Below are 20,882 nucleotides of genomic sequence, written 5' to 3'. Positions count from 1 at the left end.
AACCCACTTTGTCTCTGGTAGCTCTCGCTCCTGAGTAAGGCTGTACTGCTGGGGTGACCTGTTTGCCCAGGACTGAGGAGCTGCCCGGGACTTAAGAATTCCGGTGCTAAAGCCGGGACAGTACTGGGCAAACCAGAACCAATGGTTGTCCTACTTATGGGCCACTGCCCTCTCCGTGTTTTCTCCCTCTTCATGGTGAGAGAGGGAGAACCTATTCAGTTCAAGTTCAAGGCTGAGTAGAACTCCTCGTGTAGTCATCTGAGACAAGCAGAGAAGTAACACATGCCAAGAAAAATCATCCAACCCTTGTCTTTCTCAGAACGAGAACATCTTTTTAAGGTGGCTCCAGCAGTACGGGAATGAATTTAAGTCTTGATGCTGCATCCCACATCTCATCAACAAAGAGTCAGAAGGGCCAGGCCGCCCCTCACAGGGCCAGTGCTATTCCTTCCAGCTCAGCCGCAGGAGTTTTCCAAGGACAAGGAAATGGGCCGCGATCAAGCGCGGGCGGTAGCTGGCATGATCTCCGTCCTCTTCCCCGGCCCCTCCAAGCTATCTGCTGGACCCACGCTCTAGAAAAAACAGCGTTATAACAAGACTTCTGGCTTCTCTAAGACACATTAAAGAATTAATTGCTGAAGGAGAAAATTAATTTTAGAGACACATGAGGTTACTTTTTTTTCCTGGAGATGGGGGAGGAAACGCAGTTATTTTCGTTTTCATCCTGGGGGCACAAGCTGGGAGCTGTCCAGTCGATAACCTGGCCATCAGAACAAGGTTTGTAATTAAAAGGTCAGTGACCTGGAAAGCCGGGGCCCACTCCCAGAGCTTCTCAGTAATGATGGCACTATTAAATTAAGACTGTTATGAAATCAATGCTAAAAAAGCTTTCATGGTAACAAGATTCCATTCAAGGACATGCAAACTACCTCTTGAAATGGAGTAAATGATAAAAAAGAAAAGTAATAAAAGAGAGCCAAGTTGAAATCTGTGTAAGAATTTACATCTCTTTAAAATAGTCCAGTGAGAGAAGCCTTCCCCTCTGCCCCACTCCCAAGGCTGAGACCCTCCGGATTCTTCCTCACGTTCACTTCCTGCAAGGAGGCAGTTTTCCACTGGGGGGTCCGCTTCCAGGAACAGAAGAAAGAGAAGGTCTTGTCTCACCGTTCAGAATGAGGAAGCACAGCGGTGAGATTTATTTGCTTAGTTTTCCTCCCACCCCAGACTGTTTCTCAGATGAGGGAGAAGGTATATCCACTGGAGAGGGCACAATAAGCAGGCCGCACTACGCAGGGTGATAGTGAAAGCGCAGTGAGCAGACAGACAACTCCCCGTGCCTCCACCTCACCTAGCGCCTCAGCCCCCGTTCGTCCCCCTCGAACGGGCAGTACTTCCCCACCTTACGCTCAGCCTGCCACACACGTTTGGAGGCAGGCTGCCTCCTACATTTTGTGGTTGGATAGGGTGTCAGATCAACATAAGCCTATTGACAACAATGACCAAGCCTCTAACTTTCTGGACTGATTCGATTGCTGCTTGTAAGCTGGACCGCAGCCTGCTGAGAGCCTGGCAATGATGCCTGTCTGGCAAGAAGTGCTTCCATGTAGAGGCCGGTTCTGTGCGGGCTTAAACCCCACGCGCAGTCACTGCCCTGCACGTGGGCTGGCTCTGCAGTTGATGTGTCATCTGCAGAATCGAGTGGTTGAGGGGAAACATTTCTTCTAACGCTGTGAAGGTGAACAGCTGCTTTTCTCTTTCATCCAAAAAACTCCCGATAAAAGAAATGTTGTAAATTACACAAAATGGCAGTACAAACTTCAAAGAAAATGATAAATGACTCTAATAACTTCATGTTTCTCATTAATGACTCCATATTCAGACTTTAAAGCATCCGAAAGAGATCTCCAAAAAACAAAAATAAAAAAACACAAACACAAAAGACCTTTGCAAACCACGTTCTTCCATCCCTATGCCACTCTCCACGACCCCTCCCCCCGCCTTCCAGTCCCAGAAATCAGAGCATCCGTCTCCTGTCAGTAACGGGGGGCAGGAGCAGCCCCTGCTCCCGCTGCAGTTTCACAATAAAACAAACTCAGCTGATGCGCCTCAAGTTACCCTCATTTTCCACCGAACTGACATGCACTACAGGGATCTCAATTTCTATATTAAATATTAAATAATATTAAAAGAAAACAAAATTGGATTTGCCTTTTCAGGAAAGAGATGTTTATTAAAAAAAAGAAAGTCAAGATTATAATTCAAGGCAGAGCTCCACTGCAATTCCCCGAAGTGACATTTGCTAGGAAAAGCCAAGACGACAGTAGCTGTGCGCTCGCCTCACGCCAGCACTCCCAACCCACCACTGCAGTGAGCCCTTCGGGGAGACACCAGTGGTCAGGGTACCAGAACCTTGGTCCCCCCACCCCCTAAGACAGCCTCCCCAGCCCCAAAGACCGAGTCTCCTTCCTTCCCAACTTCTGTTAGGGACAGGCACATGCTTGCTCCTTTGCAAAAACCCCTCCTCCCTCATCCTATTCTCAGGATGGTGCCAAGATACACTAATCAGCCCCTGACCCTGGGAACAACAGGAAATTTTAAAAGTGAAGTTTAAATCCACGATGGGTTCTTCTCCCCCAGACGCCGATCAAACCTTAGAATTCTCTGTCCAGAAAAGGTCCTGCCAGAACTTTGCCTATTGTGACTCAGCTCAGAAATGGGTAATTACTGATAATTATCAAAGATAATTATCAAATATCTTTTCAAAGAGAATGGAAATGTGGGATTAAGTCCAGCTACTCCAAGTTTAAATACAGTAAACGCCTGGGGAAGAAGGGAAGGGTGCCTCTCAAGGTTTCTGCTGCCGAAAATTCTAAACGCGCTAACCCACACGAGGGGTCAGGAAGGGGTGAAGCCCACTGCCAGCGAATACTCATCTCCTTCAGGTCTGCGCTCAGCTACCACCTCCGAGCAGGACCTGCTCTAACCGTCGGTGTAAAATTGTGACCCACACCCATACCAACACCACGATCTGTACACAACCCACGACCGAGCCAGGGCACTTGCCATACCATATACCACACATGTCGTTCTTTCACTCACTGGTCTGCCTTCCTCAGTAGAACTGAAGTTCTGAGAGGGCAGGGATTTCCTCGGCTCCGACTAACGTAGGGCGTGGCACAGAGTAAACACTCTTAGATGAATTAATCTACCAGTTGTGTTTTCTTTTAAAAAGGAGCAACAAATAACAATTATACAAAATGGTTTCCTCTCTACAGCGATTATTAGCCAACTAACTCAAAAGAAGTATTATTTGGTCCGGAGTTTCTCTCTCTCTCTCTCTCTTTTTTTTCTCTCCCTCTCCCAGTCAGGGATTTATTAAAATTAAACAGATTAGATGGAGCTCCTGATACTAAAACTGCTCAGCAAAGCCTGCGGTGGGGAAGTGCCGGGCAAACACCAGAGACATTTGTCTCTAAATTGCTCTAAATACCCTCTGCAAATGAAATTCTAACCCAGATGCGTTTGAGAGAAAATGAGGAATAACTGGTCATTGTCAGTGGAAGAGAAGATCAGGCAGTTATAATATTGCACAATATACTGGGGCGAAGGATCTCTCGGCAACCATAGATTTTGTCTCAGGTTACCCCGGGTAATCAACACAGCTTTTAGGCTCAGCTTTCCCCAGCTTCGATGCTTTGATGAGAGAGCTGAAATCCCCAAGCTTTTATGATTAATTACTCCCCATAGGTACACATATTTCAAGGAAAAACTCTTTTATGGCATGATGGTTGTGGAGTGGAGAGGCCAGCCAACGCACTCCAAATTTTAATAATCTCCTGCTGATGGGGGCGAGCAGGATGCCGCCAGCGAGCGCACAGCGCCCCTCTGCAGCTCGGTCCCAGGGACGGTCTTGAGGCAACCTCTCAACAGCTCGCTGCCTGTGAATGAAATGCTCGGGCGTATTCGCCCTGGCCTGCGAGCCCAGCCCTGGAACTCCGTCCTGCAGGGTCACCTCAGCGGGATACCATGGAGCAGACCTAGGAAATACCACCAAACCACTCCACCTGCTTTTCCAGCCACAAATGACTTAAAGCTCAAAACCCAGAATTTTGAGGCTGGCATTCCAGCTCTTCAAGTAAAGAGAGTCTGGTGTGTGTGTGGGGGGGGGGGGGGGGGGGGGGGGGGGGCGCGCGCCTGGGGGGGTCTCTTTCCTCCCTCATGGTTATAAGAGCTTTCTAGAAAAAAAAAAAATGAAAAATTGGGTTTCTTTGTTTTGAGGGCTTTTGGTGTAGTTGTTTTTTGTTGTTGTTGTTTAACAAAAAGAAAACTATCCTGAATTTTAACAGAGCCAGAATAGAGTCTGTCTGCTTCAGACAATACTGAATTGGTCAAGACCCACTTACTCCATGCCTACAGAAATACCACCAAACCAGTAATTCACCACTTCAATCCGTAAATCAGACGGACCCCAAGCTTGACCTTAACCTGACCTTGTTTATTCATCTCATTTCCCTTTTCCTTCATTTTTTTCTTCCTCATTCTTTATTACAGGAGCTAATCTGAGGCCAGCCGCCTTCCAGCCAGGGCCATTATCAGAAGATCGGAGCAGAAAGCAGGAGTCTTATCCAAGGGGCCTCTCTGCTGCTGAATGCAGCTATGCCAGGCTGTTCTGGGCTAAGTAGTTGGCCTTATATTTGGAGCTCAATGATCCAAATTAGATCATCTCTGCTCCTCCGTTAGGAAAAAGCCAGCATTCCCCCTTAGGGGGCACCCCTCGCACCCACCCCTACTTTAGTGGGACAATTATAGGAGATCCCTTCATCAGCACTGCGTCCATCTGCCCCGTCCTGCCCCTTTCTGCAGGCCACGGTGCATGGCCACGAGGAACCGGTACCTTTTTTCTTAAGGAATGCTCTCCTGGTCGCAAGGGGGCTCTGGCGGACACGGGAGTTCTGTAGAAACTTCACTGCTGTTGCAATCTGGTGGGAGGGAATACAACAGAGAAGAAAAGTAAACGTCAATAGTCTGAATTTCAAGATTAAAAATCCTATAAGTTTATTCCATGTCCATAGAAATAACACACCATTGGGGTCACATTTATAAGCAGTTATTTCTCATATTTAAAATCTATCTGAACCAAACGTATGTCAGTTCCCTGCCTTCACTGGTTTCCTGTATCTGATTCTATCAAATCTAATCCCCTCAGCCTAGCGTTTAAGACCTGCCACAATCTCTTCCTGTTCTCCCTGTTCAAGCTGACTCTTCATCCTCCTCGGCAGGCAGCTCTCTCCTCCCAGGCTCACCTACGTCACAACACGTGTGCCCATGTTATACCCTGTTTCTAGAAGGCCTTCCCTTTCCCGCCTCTACTTGTCTGAACATTTCTCTCTCACACACACACCCCAGCACGGCCCTTTTACGGCCTGTGCTAACTCCTTAAAGCCCTCCCTAGGTCAGCCAGCCATCTCTGGTCTCCCTACTCTCTCAATTTCCTCAATGCGTGTCATGTGCACTGTACCAAAGACATAACTGCACTGTCTTCTAATGTCCAGGCTGCCTCTCAAACGCACTGCAAGAACCTGAAGGAAGAGACTGCGCTGCCTCTGCAGAGCCCGGCAAAGTGCGGAACATCCGCTGGGCCGATCACCTATGAGGCAACATGCACTGCCTTTCACCCTGGTCCCCCTCCTGTAATGGTGCTCGATTCGGAAAAGACTTTAGTAATTATGGCTAAAAGCTGACAGACTGACAGATTGTCTATCTACCTTGGCAAGACAGTTAAGAAATCTTCATGTCTGTGAAGGAGCCACGAAGAGGACGGAAGAAGCGCTGAAGGTATTCACCTTCACGTCACTCAGCACACAGTGTGACTGCACACAGCCTGCCTGCTCTCATCCCAGACACCAGCGCAATGGGAACCTGCCCCCGGTAGGAAGGGGGCTGTTTTAAATGACTGCCGTGATTCATCTCATCAAAACCAAAGAATAATATAGTCTCATGTTACAGGTAAAGTCAACAGGCCTGCAGTTCACTCATAAGCTGTTGAGAGAAAAAATGTCTAAGGGGCCAAATATAAGGAAGTTTTCTAAGATCCTTCAGACTAAGAGTAATACATATACAGAGATTCAAACAGAAAGTACTGTGACTACAAGTGGAACATAAATTACAAATATTCTTTTTATATTTTATATGAATTTAAATTTTAAGACCAGACAGACTTCTTTGATGACAAAATATGTGGATAAATAAAAAGAAAAACAAGCCCTAACCAGTTTGGCTTAGAGGATAGAGCGTTGGCCTGCGGACTCTAAGGGTCCCAGAGTCCCAGGTTTGATTCCGGTCAAGGGCATGTACCTTGGTTGCGAGCTGATCAATGTTTCTAACTCTCTATCCCTCTCCCCTCCTCTCTGTAAAAAATCAATAAAAAGTACGTTTTTTTAAAAAAGAAAAAAAAAAGCCAGGGCAATTCCTTATATATTTCCCTAACACATTCTCCCTAAAGGATGAACGCAGAGATCCCAGTTCTTAAGTTTTGGGCCTATAAATGATAGGAAACCTAGTGTTCCTTGAGACTGGGTTATAATTTGCAAACATATTAGCTCCCATCATGAACTGCAGTGATCACCAACCAGTTCTAAACTACAGAAAACGGATGCTGAAGAGTCTAGAACCCCAAAACTACATACTCACCCCCTCCCAGCCTTCGATCACATCATCTCAGGTTGCACCAAAATCAAGAATTGGACAAACATCCCCCAAATGGGTGCATTTTAATAAAGAGATGGGAGAGGGGAAAGAAAGAAGAGGGAAAAAAGCAAAGGAAAGGGGAGGAGTAGGGGAAGGGAGGGGAGAAGAAGGCAGGGGCATTCGGACAAGAGGAAGCAGAGGAGCCCGAGTAGAAGGGGAGGCAAAAGAACAGGAAAGGGGAGAAGTGGGGAGGAAGGAGAAAACTACAGGAAGACAGGCCTGTGCCCTGGAAGAGGACAGTTAGTCACACTGGCACGGGCCGGCCCACGGGGTCAATGCCAACGTGCACAGCTCAGATGGCTCGGGAATCAATGTTCTTCACCTGGAGAAAAAAGTACACCTCGACGCACGAGACAGTCAGAGCGCTCACACCAGGCGCAGTCTCCGCTCTCGGGGGGGGGGGGGGGGGCATGTGTACCAGGCGCCAGACGGTGTGGCCCACCAAGGGGGTCCTAGGCAGGAGATGCTAACAGCACAGTTCCGCTCATTTACCCATAAGCATACACCTTCCCCTCATCCTTCCAAAATTTTCCATGACAGAGAAAGAAAACAGAATCCCACCACTAAAACGCACAGGTTTCACCTTGCTTTTTTAATATAGTCCTTGGTATATGCATTTCTGGTCAGAGAGCAAAGTTCTGATGGGTTTAATGGTGCACTCAATGCAGTGCTTGGCGCATTCCATCAATTTTTTTTAAAAAATTGCATCTCTTATTTCTTTAAATACATTAATCAGCCTGGTGTAGGCAAAACGGATCCATCGGACAATGCAATAAACATGAATTATCATCTATCCAACACGCATAATGGCTTAAAAATACATAATAGCAGGTGTAGTTTAAATGATTAGTTATTACACCTGTGGTGGGTCTGATTCAATTGGGAAAAATCATCTTTAATAGGTTAAAAGGTTTAGATCACCATGCTTTCCTTAAAGTGGCTGTAGAGAGGGGATGATGGAGTGCTCTGTCATTAGTAATTCATTTAAGAAAAACGTGGGGGATATAGCAAAGAACAGCATAAACGAGCGAATCCAATTTAAACATCAGGTAAAGTAGAAAACACCTTTTAAAAAAGCAAGATAAATGAATTTGGAAGGGAGATGAAATTGACGTATTTATTTTAACGGGAATTTGACAAAGTCCCGGCACACTTCAAACTTGCAAAAATATGAACAATTTCTTTTAAAGTTTCCATTCACTAATTTCATGCCATATAAAATAATACTGCCAAACACCTACATAAAGTATAGTTGGGGCTTGTTTATGCTCCTCTTGATCTTTATCTGAAAATGCAGGCGACAGGCAAATCACATATTTAACAGCATCGATATCACTACACCAGATGCAAAAATATAAAGCATCCAAACTAACAGCCTCCACATAATGTGCTGAATAAGGAGGAGACCCAGCTAAGCAGCTACATGTAAGTGTGAACATAGGAAAGCCTCTCTCCTGCCACTAATTTCTTTGGCTACTCTCTACCCTCCTCCTCCCGCCGCATAGGAACTAGCACTACAATAGGGGGATGAAGGCCTGTCCAATCTAGAATTTCATAAGCCCTACGATTTATACCTAGATTTCCCCAAAATCTTTCCCCCCAATGCAGAGGTGTTAACACACTAAATACACTGGCGGTGCACTGGGTCTGCATCTTGCATTCCCCTGTTGTTGGACACTTTTCATTAACTTCATGAAGCAATTCAACAGACTCTTTCCCCTGCAGAGACCCAGCACACACACACATGCTTTTGTTGGATGAAATGATGGGGTGCCTGCAGCATGTCCTGTATTATCACTTGATTTTCTAATTAGGAGATGAATGTGACTGACTATTCATGGGTTATACTTGTGCCCAACTAAATTACATAAATTCAGGCCAAATCTGCCGCCTCCATGTCAAAGACGTAAAACGGCAACAGGAACTTGATTGCGTGTTGTGGGAGAGCAGCAAGCCCGGGGAAAGCCTGGCGCAAAGTTCCTGATGCCGCTGTGGAAGCCACTTGCTTTTGAGACCACAGTAAACATGGCACTGGCTTTCCTTTCTCCTCCTCGCGCATCGTGAGAGTTCCTAATGAGTGCACCTCGTTACCCGAGGCTGGTTTCATAAAAATAAAGATGGTGAACTCGGGAGAAAACAGCAGCAGAGTTTCTTACCACCATATTCCTGTGACCTTGTCTTCTGCCCCCCTCTTCCTAAAAGCAAAGTAAAACAACCCTGCCACCATCAACTCCACGATTTTAGGGGAATTTGATAATTTTCACTGTTTATCCCTTAAAGCAGTGGTTCTCAACCTTGGCTGCACATTAGAATCACCTGGAAATCTTTTTAAAATCCTGATTTCTGGGCCTCATCCTCCGGAAATTCTGTTTGTTATGGGGTGGGGCCACAACATTAGTAACAAAAAAACAGAATTTCTGGAGGATGAGGCCCAGAAACCAGGATTTTAAAAAGATTCCCAGGTGATTCTAATGTGCAGCCAAGGTTGAGAACCACTGCCTTAAAGCTAGAGGTGAAACTGAGGTACAAAGAACAGGAGTAAATTCTTGCCTTTGCAATGGCTCTGCTGGAATGACTGTGAGCAACCCCAGGGAAAAAAGAGGACTTCAGGTTGAAAACACCTTTGCATCCAAGATGATTGGCCAACTGAGAGAGATTTGTGTTTGAGAGACCAGGATTTGTAACTGTATAAATCAATGGAATACAGTATACTCAGGGGCTATCTACGATGAACTATGTGCTGTTAAATGCATTGTGTAGGATAAGTAATCCCTGGTGAGAAGAATCGAGGTTCCTGACAGTCCTCGCGGAAGAGCTGCTTCCTATGTGCTTTCTGCTCTCCTACAAGAGCCCTGCACACTGTCATCTCCGGGATGCACACTGTATTTTCCGCCCGGGAGGATGGGAGAGCTGAGCTTGCCCAGTAATGAACCTGGGGTTTGAGGGAGCCTTCCCACTTCGCACTGACATGCAAACCTGATGCCCTGTCTCTGGTGACACTTGGAATGCCACCAACTCCAGCACTCCTTGTGCTACATACACATCTATCTCCCAAAATGTGAGCATTCATTAGCCATTTTCAAATATTAAAAATATTCAAAAATTAATGACACTAACAACCAAAGCCAAGCCCCTTTTAACCCAGGGAGATCGCAACCACGGGGCAAAAGAAAATGACCGCTATGCGGGCCGAGACCCCATTCCAACACTGCAGCGCTCCACCTGCCGCTCAGAGCTGAAAGGTTCCCCCACTCGGACTCTGAAGTAGACAGATACCCAGAATCCTGTTAACAAGCGGGAAAAGCCAAAGAAACTCAAGTTTTAGCAAGGACTGACTTTCAACACCAGGCACTCCCGAGAATGAGAAAACCCTCTTCAAACAGAAATGCTGCATTTTAGTAAGAAATCAGTACTCTGTCAGGAGTTCCTTGACAAATATGGTCATCGGTGGCACAAGGAAATAGTTGCAAAGCAGCTGTTAATCAGAGAAACGCGTCGTAGAACGCTGATGCTAGCACTCGTGAAAAAAATGCAACGGGCTAATTATGAAGCTATATATCTCGCTAAAGAGGCCGTGTTCCTTGAGATTCTAGGCAAAGCACTCTCGGAGCCAGGGTCCTAGGACGACATAATTCTGGTTTTCTGCAGCCGGAATCCTCTCGGAGCTGCGGTTCACAGCCCCAGGCTCTCTTTCCAGCGAGGGGACAGGCAGAGGAGGGCAGGCACCCTGGAAGCAGAGCCGTCCACAGCCACATTCCAAAATGTTCCACAAACACATCCCAAGGTGTCAGATCCTAAACCCAGAGTGAAGGAAGCCTGTGGGTGTGTAGAAGAAATGTGGGAATTGTCATTGTAAGTGTGGCAAGGGAGCCAATGGGTGTGAGCTTCAATAGAGGAAAGCTACTGCCGGACACCAAAATGAAAAGGAAGAAGAAAAAGAAGAGGCAATAAACAGAAAATAGAGGCCATTGTGTTGGCCATCTATGTCGAAGGGAGGAAGGGAGACTGGCAGAAAGCTGCTCGCAGGGTGTGAAATGCGACTCGGGGAAGCCGAGGGGCGAGCAGGCAGGTGAGAGGGGAAAGTTAATATGCAGAGGAAGGCTCCGTCAGCCAAAATTCAATACGATCCTCCGCAAGGACAAGGAGGAGTGAGGCTCCCCGAAACCAGACGAGTGGGAGTGGGGGAGGGGCGCCACCGACCGCTCGGAGCAAAACCACTGGAATGGCAAGAGGGGAATAACCTTGAGGTGGACAGGCGCTCCAGCGGCCCCAGCGCGGAGCCAAAGTGCCCCCTAGCCGGAGGCGGCGGCCGCGCAGGCCCGGGTGGCCGCCCTGCTAAGTCGCACAGCCCAAATGAAGTGTTTTCACTCAGGGAAAATGAAATGTTTTGCGAGATGAAACAGAATGAAAATTGAGGTTTTAGGTAATTACTAGTTGGCATTTACATATCAGGGCTGGTTCAACACCTATTCATTTTCCTCTTTTATTTTCAATTTTTTAAAATTGCTCATTAAAAATGAACAGATGACAGTGACAGGATTTTTTTTTTTTTACTCTTTCTCCTCTGAGGGTTACAAAATCAAGAGGTGCTTTTAGCCCGGTTATCTACAATTAACACACACACACAAAGGTATGTTTTATTTGCATCAAGGGGAAAAAGTGGAGGGGAAAATCAACAAAATCCAGGAAGTTCAAAAATAAAGACAGTGACTTGTACTTGAGGCAGCCTCCTGCGCCTGGCTAGCCTGGGTAGGAGCGTGCCAGCAAGTGCCCTGGCACTCACGGAGTTAAAGGAAAGAGCCTCTCTTTCAACTTGGAATTTCCTGGTTTTTGTCATTGTGTCCTTCTCATTGTTGATCTGGGTTCAACCCTACACTAATTAAGCTGTGAGCCCCAATTTCCTTTGTTTTACTTTCCTCTGTCCTTTTGTTTTTCACATTAAAGAAATAACACATCTCTGGTTAAAGTGCACAAGAGTTGACATGACTGACGGTAGTATTTTTAAGGTCTATTGTGTAAATCTGTATTGAGGGAATTCCACAGCAAGCATTACTGACCCTCGGCTCTCTAAATACACATTGACATATGTAGTGAAAGCATTCATGAAAAGAAGCACATCATATGCGCAAAAACTACCTTTCCAAGTGAAATAACTCTGCATTTAAATTTTCCAGTTAAAAATATTGTATGAACTGCTTGTCAGACAGAATGCCATTGTTTGGTCATTTTATGAAACTAGTTTTTCCAGAAATGTGTGTGGGAATAAAAAGCATTTTGACCAACATGTACTGTTTAATATCAAGTGACAACGTAGGGACGTCAGGGTGACTTTGGAGAAGACTCTGGATGCCACCCTGCAGCACAGAGGGAGCTGGGGCAGCTGCGTAGCAGAGCGGAGCTTGGAGAGCAGCGCTGCCGATTCGGAGGGCGACAGTCACCGCGCCACAGAAGGGCTCCAGTGCTCACACGTGCCGGAGAGGAAAGGAAACCCTTGCTTCTGGGTTGGGAAGATCAAAGTTCCTTCTCAGGAAAGGTTGAAAAGGAAACGGATTTTCTCCTTCAGAGAGAAAGAAAAGCAAATTTAAATGCCTTGTCCCCATGCATCCCCACCTGAATTTAGAGAGCAGCCCCTCTGATTCTTGATGCAACCAACAAAGCAGGAACCCAAAGAGGGGAGAGAAAAAGGATGACATTTGCCTTTTCCTTGGCTTTGAAATCCAACTGGCAGCAAATTGTTTGAAGTCCTGTTTAGAGAAGAAACTGTAATAGCCTCCATACTGAAAAGAGGGGGAAAATGCCATTATACACGGATCACGGTAGCAGTGACCTCAGCAGAGCAGGCAAATGAGCTGGCTGGAGGCGGAGGTTCAGCCAGTGTGCCAGGAACAGAAATGAAGGGTTTATGTGCCAAACACATGTGGCAAGGGTTGGGTGCTCGGTCCCAGGAGACATGAAAAAAAGGAGTTCAATTTCTTAAGTGTCTCTGAAGAGCTCCTCGACTGCTCTTCTTCCAGTCTCCCCTGGTTTTGTATTTTCCACATTCCCCTGACTCCCTGCACTGTTCAGGAAGCAGAGAGCACCCAGGCTTCGTGCTATAAAATTAATGAAGGTGTCAAGCTGCTGAACTGAATCACTCCGAAGGAATGTAATGACTCAGTGTCCAGGATGCTCCCTAGGAGAATGTGAGCTCACTCAGTGACGGTGGCTGGTGACTCCAACACTAAAAATACGTAGCATGCAGTCCCCGGGCCCTTCCTAAAGATACCTCTGCCCCTACTTCCAGTCCCTTTCTCTCCACACAGGAGGGTTCTGAAGGTTACTTCTTCTACACTCGAAATCCTTCAGATGCTCAGAAGATGAAATGCTGCTTCGGTTCCCCCTTCTTTTGAAGTCAGGGCCAGACGGAGATGGGTGAACTCTAGCGCGCACTACTGAGATGTGAGGTGATTAGAAAGGAGACGAAGAAAGGTTATGTGGTGGACAGTGAAACCTCCAAGCATGAAGTCATCACTGGGGGGCTAGACACTGAATAGATGGCCACAGGGACCCTTCACGGCAGCTTAGCACCGGGTGCTCTCAGGACAATGAGATGGGCTCCTAGAGTCCAAGGAAGATAAGCTCTGGACCAAGAAATTCTGTCTACTATCACCCCACATACAGCACAAACCAAAAGCCTTTGAGGAGTCAATAAATGGCACTCCTATCAGACATCCTATCAAAAAAAATGTGAAGAAAGGCTAAATGTTAAAAAGTAGATTTGAATACCAAAAATAAATTAGTCATGGCCTAGAAATAGTATGAATCTAAAAGATAGCAAGAAAAAAGTGACATCTGTAATACTTTCAAAAATAAAGATAAATTTAAAAAATAAAGATAGCCGAAACCGGTTTGGCTCAGTGGATGGAGCGTCGGCCTGCGGACTGGGGGGTCCCGGGTTCGATTCCGGTCAAGGGCATGTACCTGGGTTGCGGGCACATCCCCAGTGGGAGATGTGCAGGAGGCGGCTGATCGATGTTTCTCTCCCATCGATGTTTCTAGCTCTCTATCTCTCTCCCTTCCTCTCTGTAAAAAATCAATAAAATATATTTTAAAAAAAAATAAATAAAGATAGCAAGAAAAGAATTTAAAATGACAAATGTGTCATTATTTACAACAGCCAAGATATGGAAACAACCTAAGTGTTCACCAATGGGTGAATAAAGAAATTGTGGTATATATACAATGGAAGAATATTCAGCCATAAAAAAATAATGAAATCTTGCTATTTGCTACAACAGGGATGGACCTGGAGGACATTATGCTAAGTGAAATAAATCAGACAAAGACAAATACCTTAGGCGCTCTCTTATGTGTAACCTAAACCAGTGTGGCTCAGTTGGTTGAGTTTCGTCCTGTGCACCAAAAGGTCACCAGTTCAATTCCCAGTCAGTGTAAGTGCCCCGGTTGCAAATTCAATCCCCAGGGGGTGTGGAGGCAGCCGATAGCTGTTTCTCTCTCACATTGATGTTTCTCTCTCCATCCTCTCCCTTCCTCTCTCTCTCTATAAAAATCAATAAAAACATTGTTTAAAAAACATATTTAAAAAACAAAAAAAAGCGAGCTCATAGCCCTGGCTGGGTAGCTCGATTGGTTGGAGCATTGTCACAATGTGCCAAAGTTGCAGGTTGGATCCCCAGTCAGAAATCAACCAATGAGTGCATGGATAAGTGGAACAACAAAACTGATGTTTCTCTCTCTCTCTCCCCCCCCCCCCTCCTCTGTCTAAAACAATAAAAAATCAATAAATAAAAGTTAAAAAAACAAAAACGACAAGCTCATAGATAGAGAATAGAGTGGTAGTTGCCAGAGGTGGGGGGAGGAGACAGGTAAAGGGGGCATACTTTTTTTTTAAAGAATCTAACTTACAGATGGATGGCATAACTTCACTGAAGTAAGTGGGGGAAAATTTACCTAAGTAACTTAGGAAACGGGTAGAGACACAAGACTAAGGATGACAGGAACTACGCACTAGCACTGTATGAGTTAATAAAGCTGTCTCCCATGGGAATACAGATTAGCCATTCTGATACCACTATACAAGTATACTGGGATTGCGCAAACAGATGATGGGTAGTGTAAATAAGATGAGGTAAATTTAAAAAAAATAGAAATAAGTATACCTCGAGACCTTCCTTTGTACTATGCCCAAGACAAATGAGGAAACAAGGTCTAGCACTTTCCATATGGTTGCATTCTGCTTACCTTTTAAGCTTTTATACTTGATCTTCCCTCTCTGCTTGTAGTTTTCCCTACTTAACCTACTGAATTACTTTGTACAACTCCCTCCCCATAACAAGGGGAATTTTCAATGAGGCCCACCTGGACTTTTATGTAGCTAACCTGCAAATGCTTTGGCCTCTAGACTAAATACTGCTTAACTGGACAATATATTATTTAAAATACTTTGCATACACAAATTTAAAAAATAAAATGACAAATGAGTGTAGCCTCTAAATCACCTTTACATCCACTGAAAAGCAGGAGAAAGTAAATAATTAAGATCTGCTACTAACAGAAGACCACCAAGTCCTAGTTCCTACTATTATTTTAGATTCTTCTCTGGCCTAAAGAAAAAAAAGAAGTATGAGTTCCAAAAGTATGACTCAGAATAGAGTAAGCTAGCAGACTCAAAATTTTTCAAATTCACAGAAAGATGACAGGGATTAGAAACTCCTTCTATTCAAATGGCCGAATGAAATCAGTCCCCTCGGAGGAAAGGTGCCCTCTCACCGAGCACACAGTCCCAGGAGTGGACAGGAACAGGTTATCCCCCCAGACTGTGAAGTCGGTGGAACCAACTCTGGCAATAACTGGGGTGACAGGTGTCAGATGTACCTCACATCCATATGAAGCAAGTTGGTGGTCAGGTTCTATTTTCTGAGAAAGTGTTAGCTGTCATAGATCCCATCTCTGTTGATTACTTCAGAAGTAACACCCACACAAAGAGAATGGCAGAGAGAAGCTAAGCCTCTGACACGTGAAGAAGAGCCATCGTTTTCTACTGTGGAACTGATTCATACCCATTGTCAGATTTGTACCTACAGGACCAAGGTGTAAATCTGGAAGAGAAACTGAATCAAGAGATATCCCTCCAGTCCTCCTCTAATAAACCCAACCAGAAATGTTTAGCTCAGCAAGGAAATCCATAGACCACAGGAAGAATCAAATGGTAATCGCCATGGCTCTGAACCATTCAGTAACCTTTCACTAAACATTATAAGCATTTCTACTAACAACCACAGCTACCAATAAGCAAACACACTTTTAAAAATACGTGATTCAATGCCCGGCTGGCATGGCTCAGTGGCTGAGTGTCGACCTATGAACCAGGAGGTCGAGATTTGATTCCCAGTCAGGGTACATGCCCATGTTGCAGGCTTGATCCCCAGTGGGGGGCATGCAGGAGGCAGCCAATCAATGATTCTCTCTCATCACTGATGTTTCTATCTCTCTCTCTCCCTCTCCCTTCCTCTCTGAAATCAATAAAAATATGTTTTAAAAAAATAAAAATAAATGATTCAACAAAGGCCTACTAGACACCAGAGCCATCTGGATGTAAAGGTGGCTATGAGGCTCTCATTACAGGTCCCCTACCTCCAATGGGAAGTTAAAAGGGAGGGTCTTTAGGCCCTACATCTGATGTTCTTACCAACCATCGTAATCTAACATAAGCATGTAATTTACTTACAAGTAACACAAAATTTAAACAATTCTCACCATTAAGCAAATCAGTTCTATTGAGCACCCTCCTCCTAAATCGATGGAAACTCATTACTAATTCCTTCCAGCTCTGTCTGGGGAAGAGAAGTTCACTTTTTGTTATCTGAAGAATTAGGAATTACCATCCTGCTTTGCAACCTTCTTGGTTGTCCACACCCCACTCACAGAGTAACATACTTTGAAATTACAAAAACCCCTATGTTTCCTCAATTTGGCAAAAGCTTCCTGAGACATCACTCATCGTTTTCTGCTCATTGTCCTCTCTCCCTCTCTTCTTGCCTGTTTAAACACATGGACACAGAGTTATTAACTTTTACAGGAAAACCAAATAAAATAATGTTGAAGCAAAAATGCGGTGATGTCAGGCTGCAGCTAGCACCATTCATCTGTGGGAATCTGATTAGCGCTCGAGTGGCAGAGCTACCTGGAAAAGTGCTCACAATCAAATAAAAAAATGATACCAAAACATTAACCTGATGGCTAAAAACTCCACATTTAAACAGTTAAAGTAATAAAGGAGCTTTTATTGAGTATTTTTTATATTTCATTATGCCCCAAATTGACGAGGACTCCCGGATACATTTTCTAGACTTTTGGTTCCTCAAATCAAATGCTCTCTTGGACTTTTTTTTTTTTTTTTAACTAAAAGGAAACAGCATTTCTTGTAAATTTGAATGAAAGGATTAAAGCTTCTCCTGCAATATCGATATCAGCCTTGAGTGCAAACACAGCCAAACACCGCAACAAACAAGACCTTTTTTTTATTTATGTACTTTAATTCTGAACCTGCCTGTAGCCAGCAGAGAATTTTCATCATGAATTTACTTAAGCAAACCCTCTATTATGTATTTCCTCATTTACACAGGTTTTGCTCAAAGTTGCTTGGCAGAGGGGCAGGGCAGAAAGAAAGTAGGCTGGATCTCAAGACACCTGAACACTGAATCCAGCCCTGACACTAACATGTCTTGAAACCCAGCCTCTCCCATCCCTGCTGTGCCTCCGATGCCTTCATTTCTGTAATAGAAGGGCTTAAACAGATGACCTTCTGGACCCTCCGGTCATGCCATTTTATAATTTCTAAGTTAATTCCATGAGGCAGCCTGGAATACTTAGACCAGGGACATGGGCTTGAGTCAAAGAGGGTCAAGGACAAGACCCAACTGTTCTGCAGCTCAGCTTTCCAATCTCAACCAAGTCAAAAAAGGGAGAAAACCAACAGAAAGCAGGAAGGAGAAGGACAGGGAGAAGAAATCACTGCTGCCAAAAAAGAAGTTCTGAATTCCATACATTATACGCACAGCAAAGCTTTACTCACACTACTTACTGTTTATTTTACATACAAGTTTGGGTAGCTGGTGTCCAAATCACAGATTAAAAACTGCGAATGAGAAAAGAGAAACAAGCCAGCCTCTAAAAAGATACTTGCAGAACAAATACTATGAAGCGGAAAAAAGCCAAGAACAAATGTCAAGAGAGAAACATCTATGGAAAGCAAACAGAAACCTCAAAAAGCTTATTAGCTTGGGGTCTTTTAGCATAGGAGGGGGCATTTAGAGTTGGGAAAAATAGGCAGCATATCTCTATTTCAATAGGCTTTGAAAACAGAGCTACACTTACAACACAATATAAATGTTTACATCTAAAATGACGATACCGACTCATCAGGATTAAACTATATTCCAGATACTCTGCCTAATAAAGCAAGAAGGCATATAACCCTAATTTTATGTAATTCCCAGCCAACAGTTTTTAAAGTATTTTGTATTCCTTTCATGTGGACCTCAATGGCCATCTAGCATATGTGGGCACAATTTCTAGAAAATGTGCCTATCCACAGTGCCTCATTCCAGGAGGTGGCAGGTATGGTGGTTTTCCTAAACTGAACAAGGGTAGATTTTACTTAAATCAGATTAGGAAGCAGGAAACCAGAGATTAAATCATGAGTAGTTACTAAGCATCCACTGGGTCCACACAGTACACAGGCACTTATAAAACCAAGCAGAACAAGCAAAGGTGCTGCTCTTGCTGTTACAATCTAGGACAGGAAAGAAGCCAAAAGAGATCGTAGGCCCTCTGGTCTCGCAAATGATGTAGGACTCCCCTCTCCAGCAACCTTGACAGATGATCGGTGAGCCTCCACTTGAATGCTTATAATGAACAGAGAACTCAATCTCTTAAGAGATTGTCAATTCATTTTCAGTTTAAAAACTGAGTTGAAATCTACTTTCCTGAACCTTCTACCATTGGCCCAAGTTCTCTGTAGGAAACCAATACTAACTGGTTCGCTTTCTGAAACAATGCTGGGTGAGGAATTACAGCAGGCCTCTGTCACTTGGCTGTTTTTCCTATAAAAGCATTTCCCTTACTCTGCTTATTAACTAAATGTGAGCACTAGTTTCACTGTACAGTATAACGGTTTCATGAATTCTGCTCTTAAGCTTGGTAAGAGCAGCCTTGCCCTTTCTGGGAGAGCCAAGGCTACACCTGTAATGTCAGAATGCATTAGCAATAATAAAGGCCACAGTAATGCAAGAGACGACTTCATACACACGTCACTGCAGAATGGCTAAATTCAATCAAACATGGCAGCACTTCCTACAATGCTGTGATCACTGGGGCCAGCGCGTGTGACGTGGGCCCACTTACTGGAAGCTGCTGGAATCAGAAAGTGAGCGCTCTGCTTTGAGACTGTAATGGACGGGTTTTTACCAGCCCATAAGTGGCTTGGCATCCTTCTTTCCCAGGAATTACCTAGAAATTCATTTAACATCGGAAGACTACAAATGAAACTTCAGAAGGCTGAAGTACATGAAGATCAGTACATGAGTATCATCTTAAAGATATACGACTCTTAGGGGGAGAAGAGTGAACTGCCAGGAGGTGGTGATCAAGAATCAAAGCCCAAGATGACCGGGTGTTAATTCTAACTCAGTCACCCACTTCCTCGGTGACTCCCAGAGTCACTCAGCTTTCCTGCTTCTGCTTCCTCATCTGTAAAATGGAACTACTGCTACCCCGAGACTCACCAAAGTGCTACAAGGAGTAATTAGTTAGCATTTATGTAACACTTTTGATCTTCAAAGTAGGATTATTAGGCTATAAAGTGGGGATGTGGTTTGAAAAATCTTTTAAAAACCAAAAATCAAGCATGCAAGCAAATTCAGAGGAGCAAAACAGGCTGACATCATCTCCCAACAGCCAGATCCCTCCAGCGCCATGGGCACCCACCCGCTGCCCTAGTATGTATTTGCATGTGGAGACAAAGGTATACAAACGTTTTATTGGGGAAAATGGGAGGAGGTGGAAAGAAGAAAGAGAGAAGAAAGAGAAAGTTAGGCATTAAAGAAAATGTAACAGAGGGGAGATAAATAAAGAGAGAAATTAAGGAACAGAAGGGAATAGAAAACAGAAAAAAATTTAAAAAGGTAAATCCTATCCTTGGGAGAAGAGCAAAAACAGCAAGAAAGGACGAAAAGAAAAAATGGAAAAAAATATTTATTAAGGGACAGAACAAATAAAAAATGCATCCAGTTTTCAAAGATAAAACAGCAAAGATAAAAGTTAAAAATTAAAAAATTTAAAGAGCAGGATGAAGAGTAGAGGATGGAAAAAGAAAGCATAAAGCTTTCAAGAATGTGTCTGGAAACCAGAAAGCTGGAAGAGGAATCATTAGCAAGTCCACAGTGCGTCTACAGTGATACTGCGTGGATCAATTCATTTAACGCTGCCCTGTACATTTACAGAAAAGTACCCCTGATATAATAAAGGCTCATAAACACGCAGAAATTGGGTTAGGCCTGTTTCGAATTCCTGCCAAACAATGGTTCAGAAAAATGAAGCTCTATTTTAATTAGCTGGATTCACGAGTGATTTGATAACAGCAGATGCTGTCTGGATGCTTTCAGCTTGATGGGCTCCACATACATGAACTTAGAGTGGTTTTGATGCAATTAGGTATTTCTTTCTGCTCCAACATGCCAGGCCCACGGACCTGAGTCTATGTGTAGCCCGTACACGTTGCTATATTTATCTGCACGTTAATATTTCAAATCATGAAGATGAGAAAAGTGACCACATAAGTACAAAAGTACTTTAAAAGTCACTGGTCGGTACAAGAGAATACTCTCACAACGAGTTTTGTTTCCACTGGGGAAAGAAAAGTTGGGCCGCTGAGAGAAAGCCACACAGGCGGCATCTGTATAGAAATATTTAATACCAAAGCTAAAACACACAGACCGTGTACCTCCCATTCTGCAATTCCAGTCCACTGTTACAGCAAAGGATTAGCACACCTAATGCACAGCCCGACCTGGGACTAAGTGGCCTTCAAAACGTTCTTTGTAATCAGGCATCCGATTATAACTCAGATCACCGTT

The 20,882-nt window shown here is 44.4% G+C and overlaps 1 protein-coding gene across 2 annotated transcripts in view; it reads right to left on the bottom strand.

Moving 5' to 3' along the window:
* PEX14 (peroxisomal biogenesis factor 14) overlaps positions 1 to 20,882 on the bottom strand; it is a 139,107-nt gene that overhangs the window by 74,458 nt on the left and 43,767 nt on the right. For both annotated transcript variants that reach the window (XM_070404063.1, XM_070404064.1), the window contains exon 3: positions 4,895 to 4,979. In XM_070404063.1, coding sequence (XP_070260164.1) covers positions 4,895 to 4,979 — 85 coding nt within the window. The remainder of the gene's footprint in view (positions 1 to 4,894; positions 4,980 to 20,882) is intronic.

Source organism: Myotis yumanensis, unplaced genomic scaffold (genome assembly GCF_028538775.1).
Source record: "Myotis yumanensis isolate MYYU_CA2020_CCGP unplaced genomic scaffold, mMyoYum1.0.hap1 SCAF_2, whole genome shotgun sequence".
In the NCBI taxonomy this organism is placed as follows: Eukaryota; Metazoa; Chordata; class Mammalia; order Chiroptera; family Vespertilionidae; genus Myotis; species Myotis yumanensis.
Note: the sequence above shows the minus strand (reverse complement) of the source record. Positions and strands in the feature narration are given on the sequence as shown.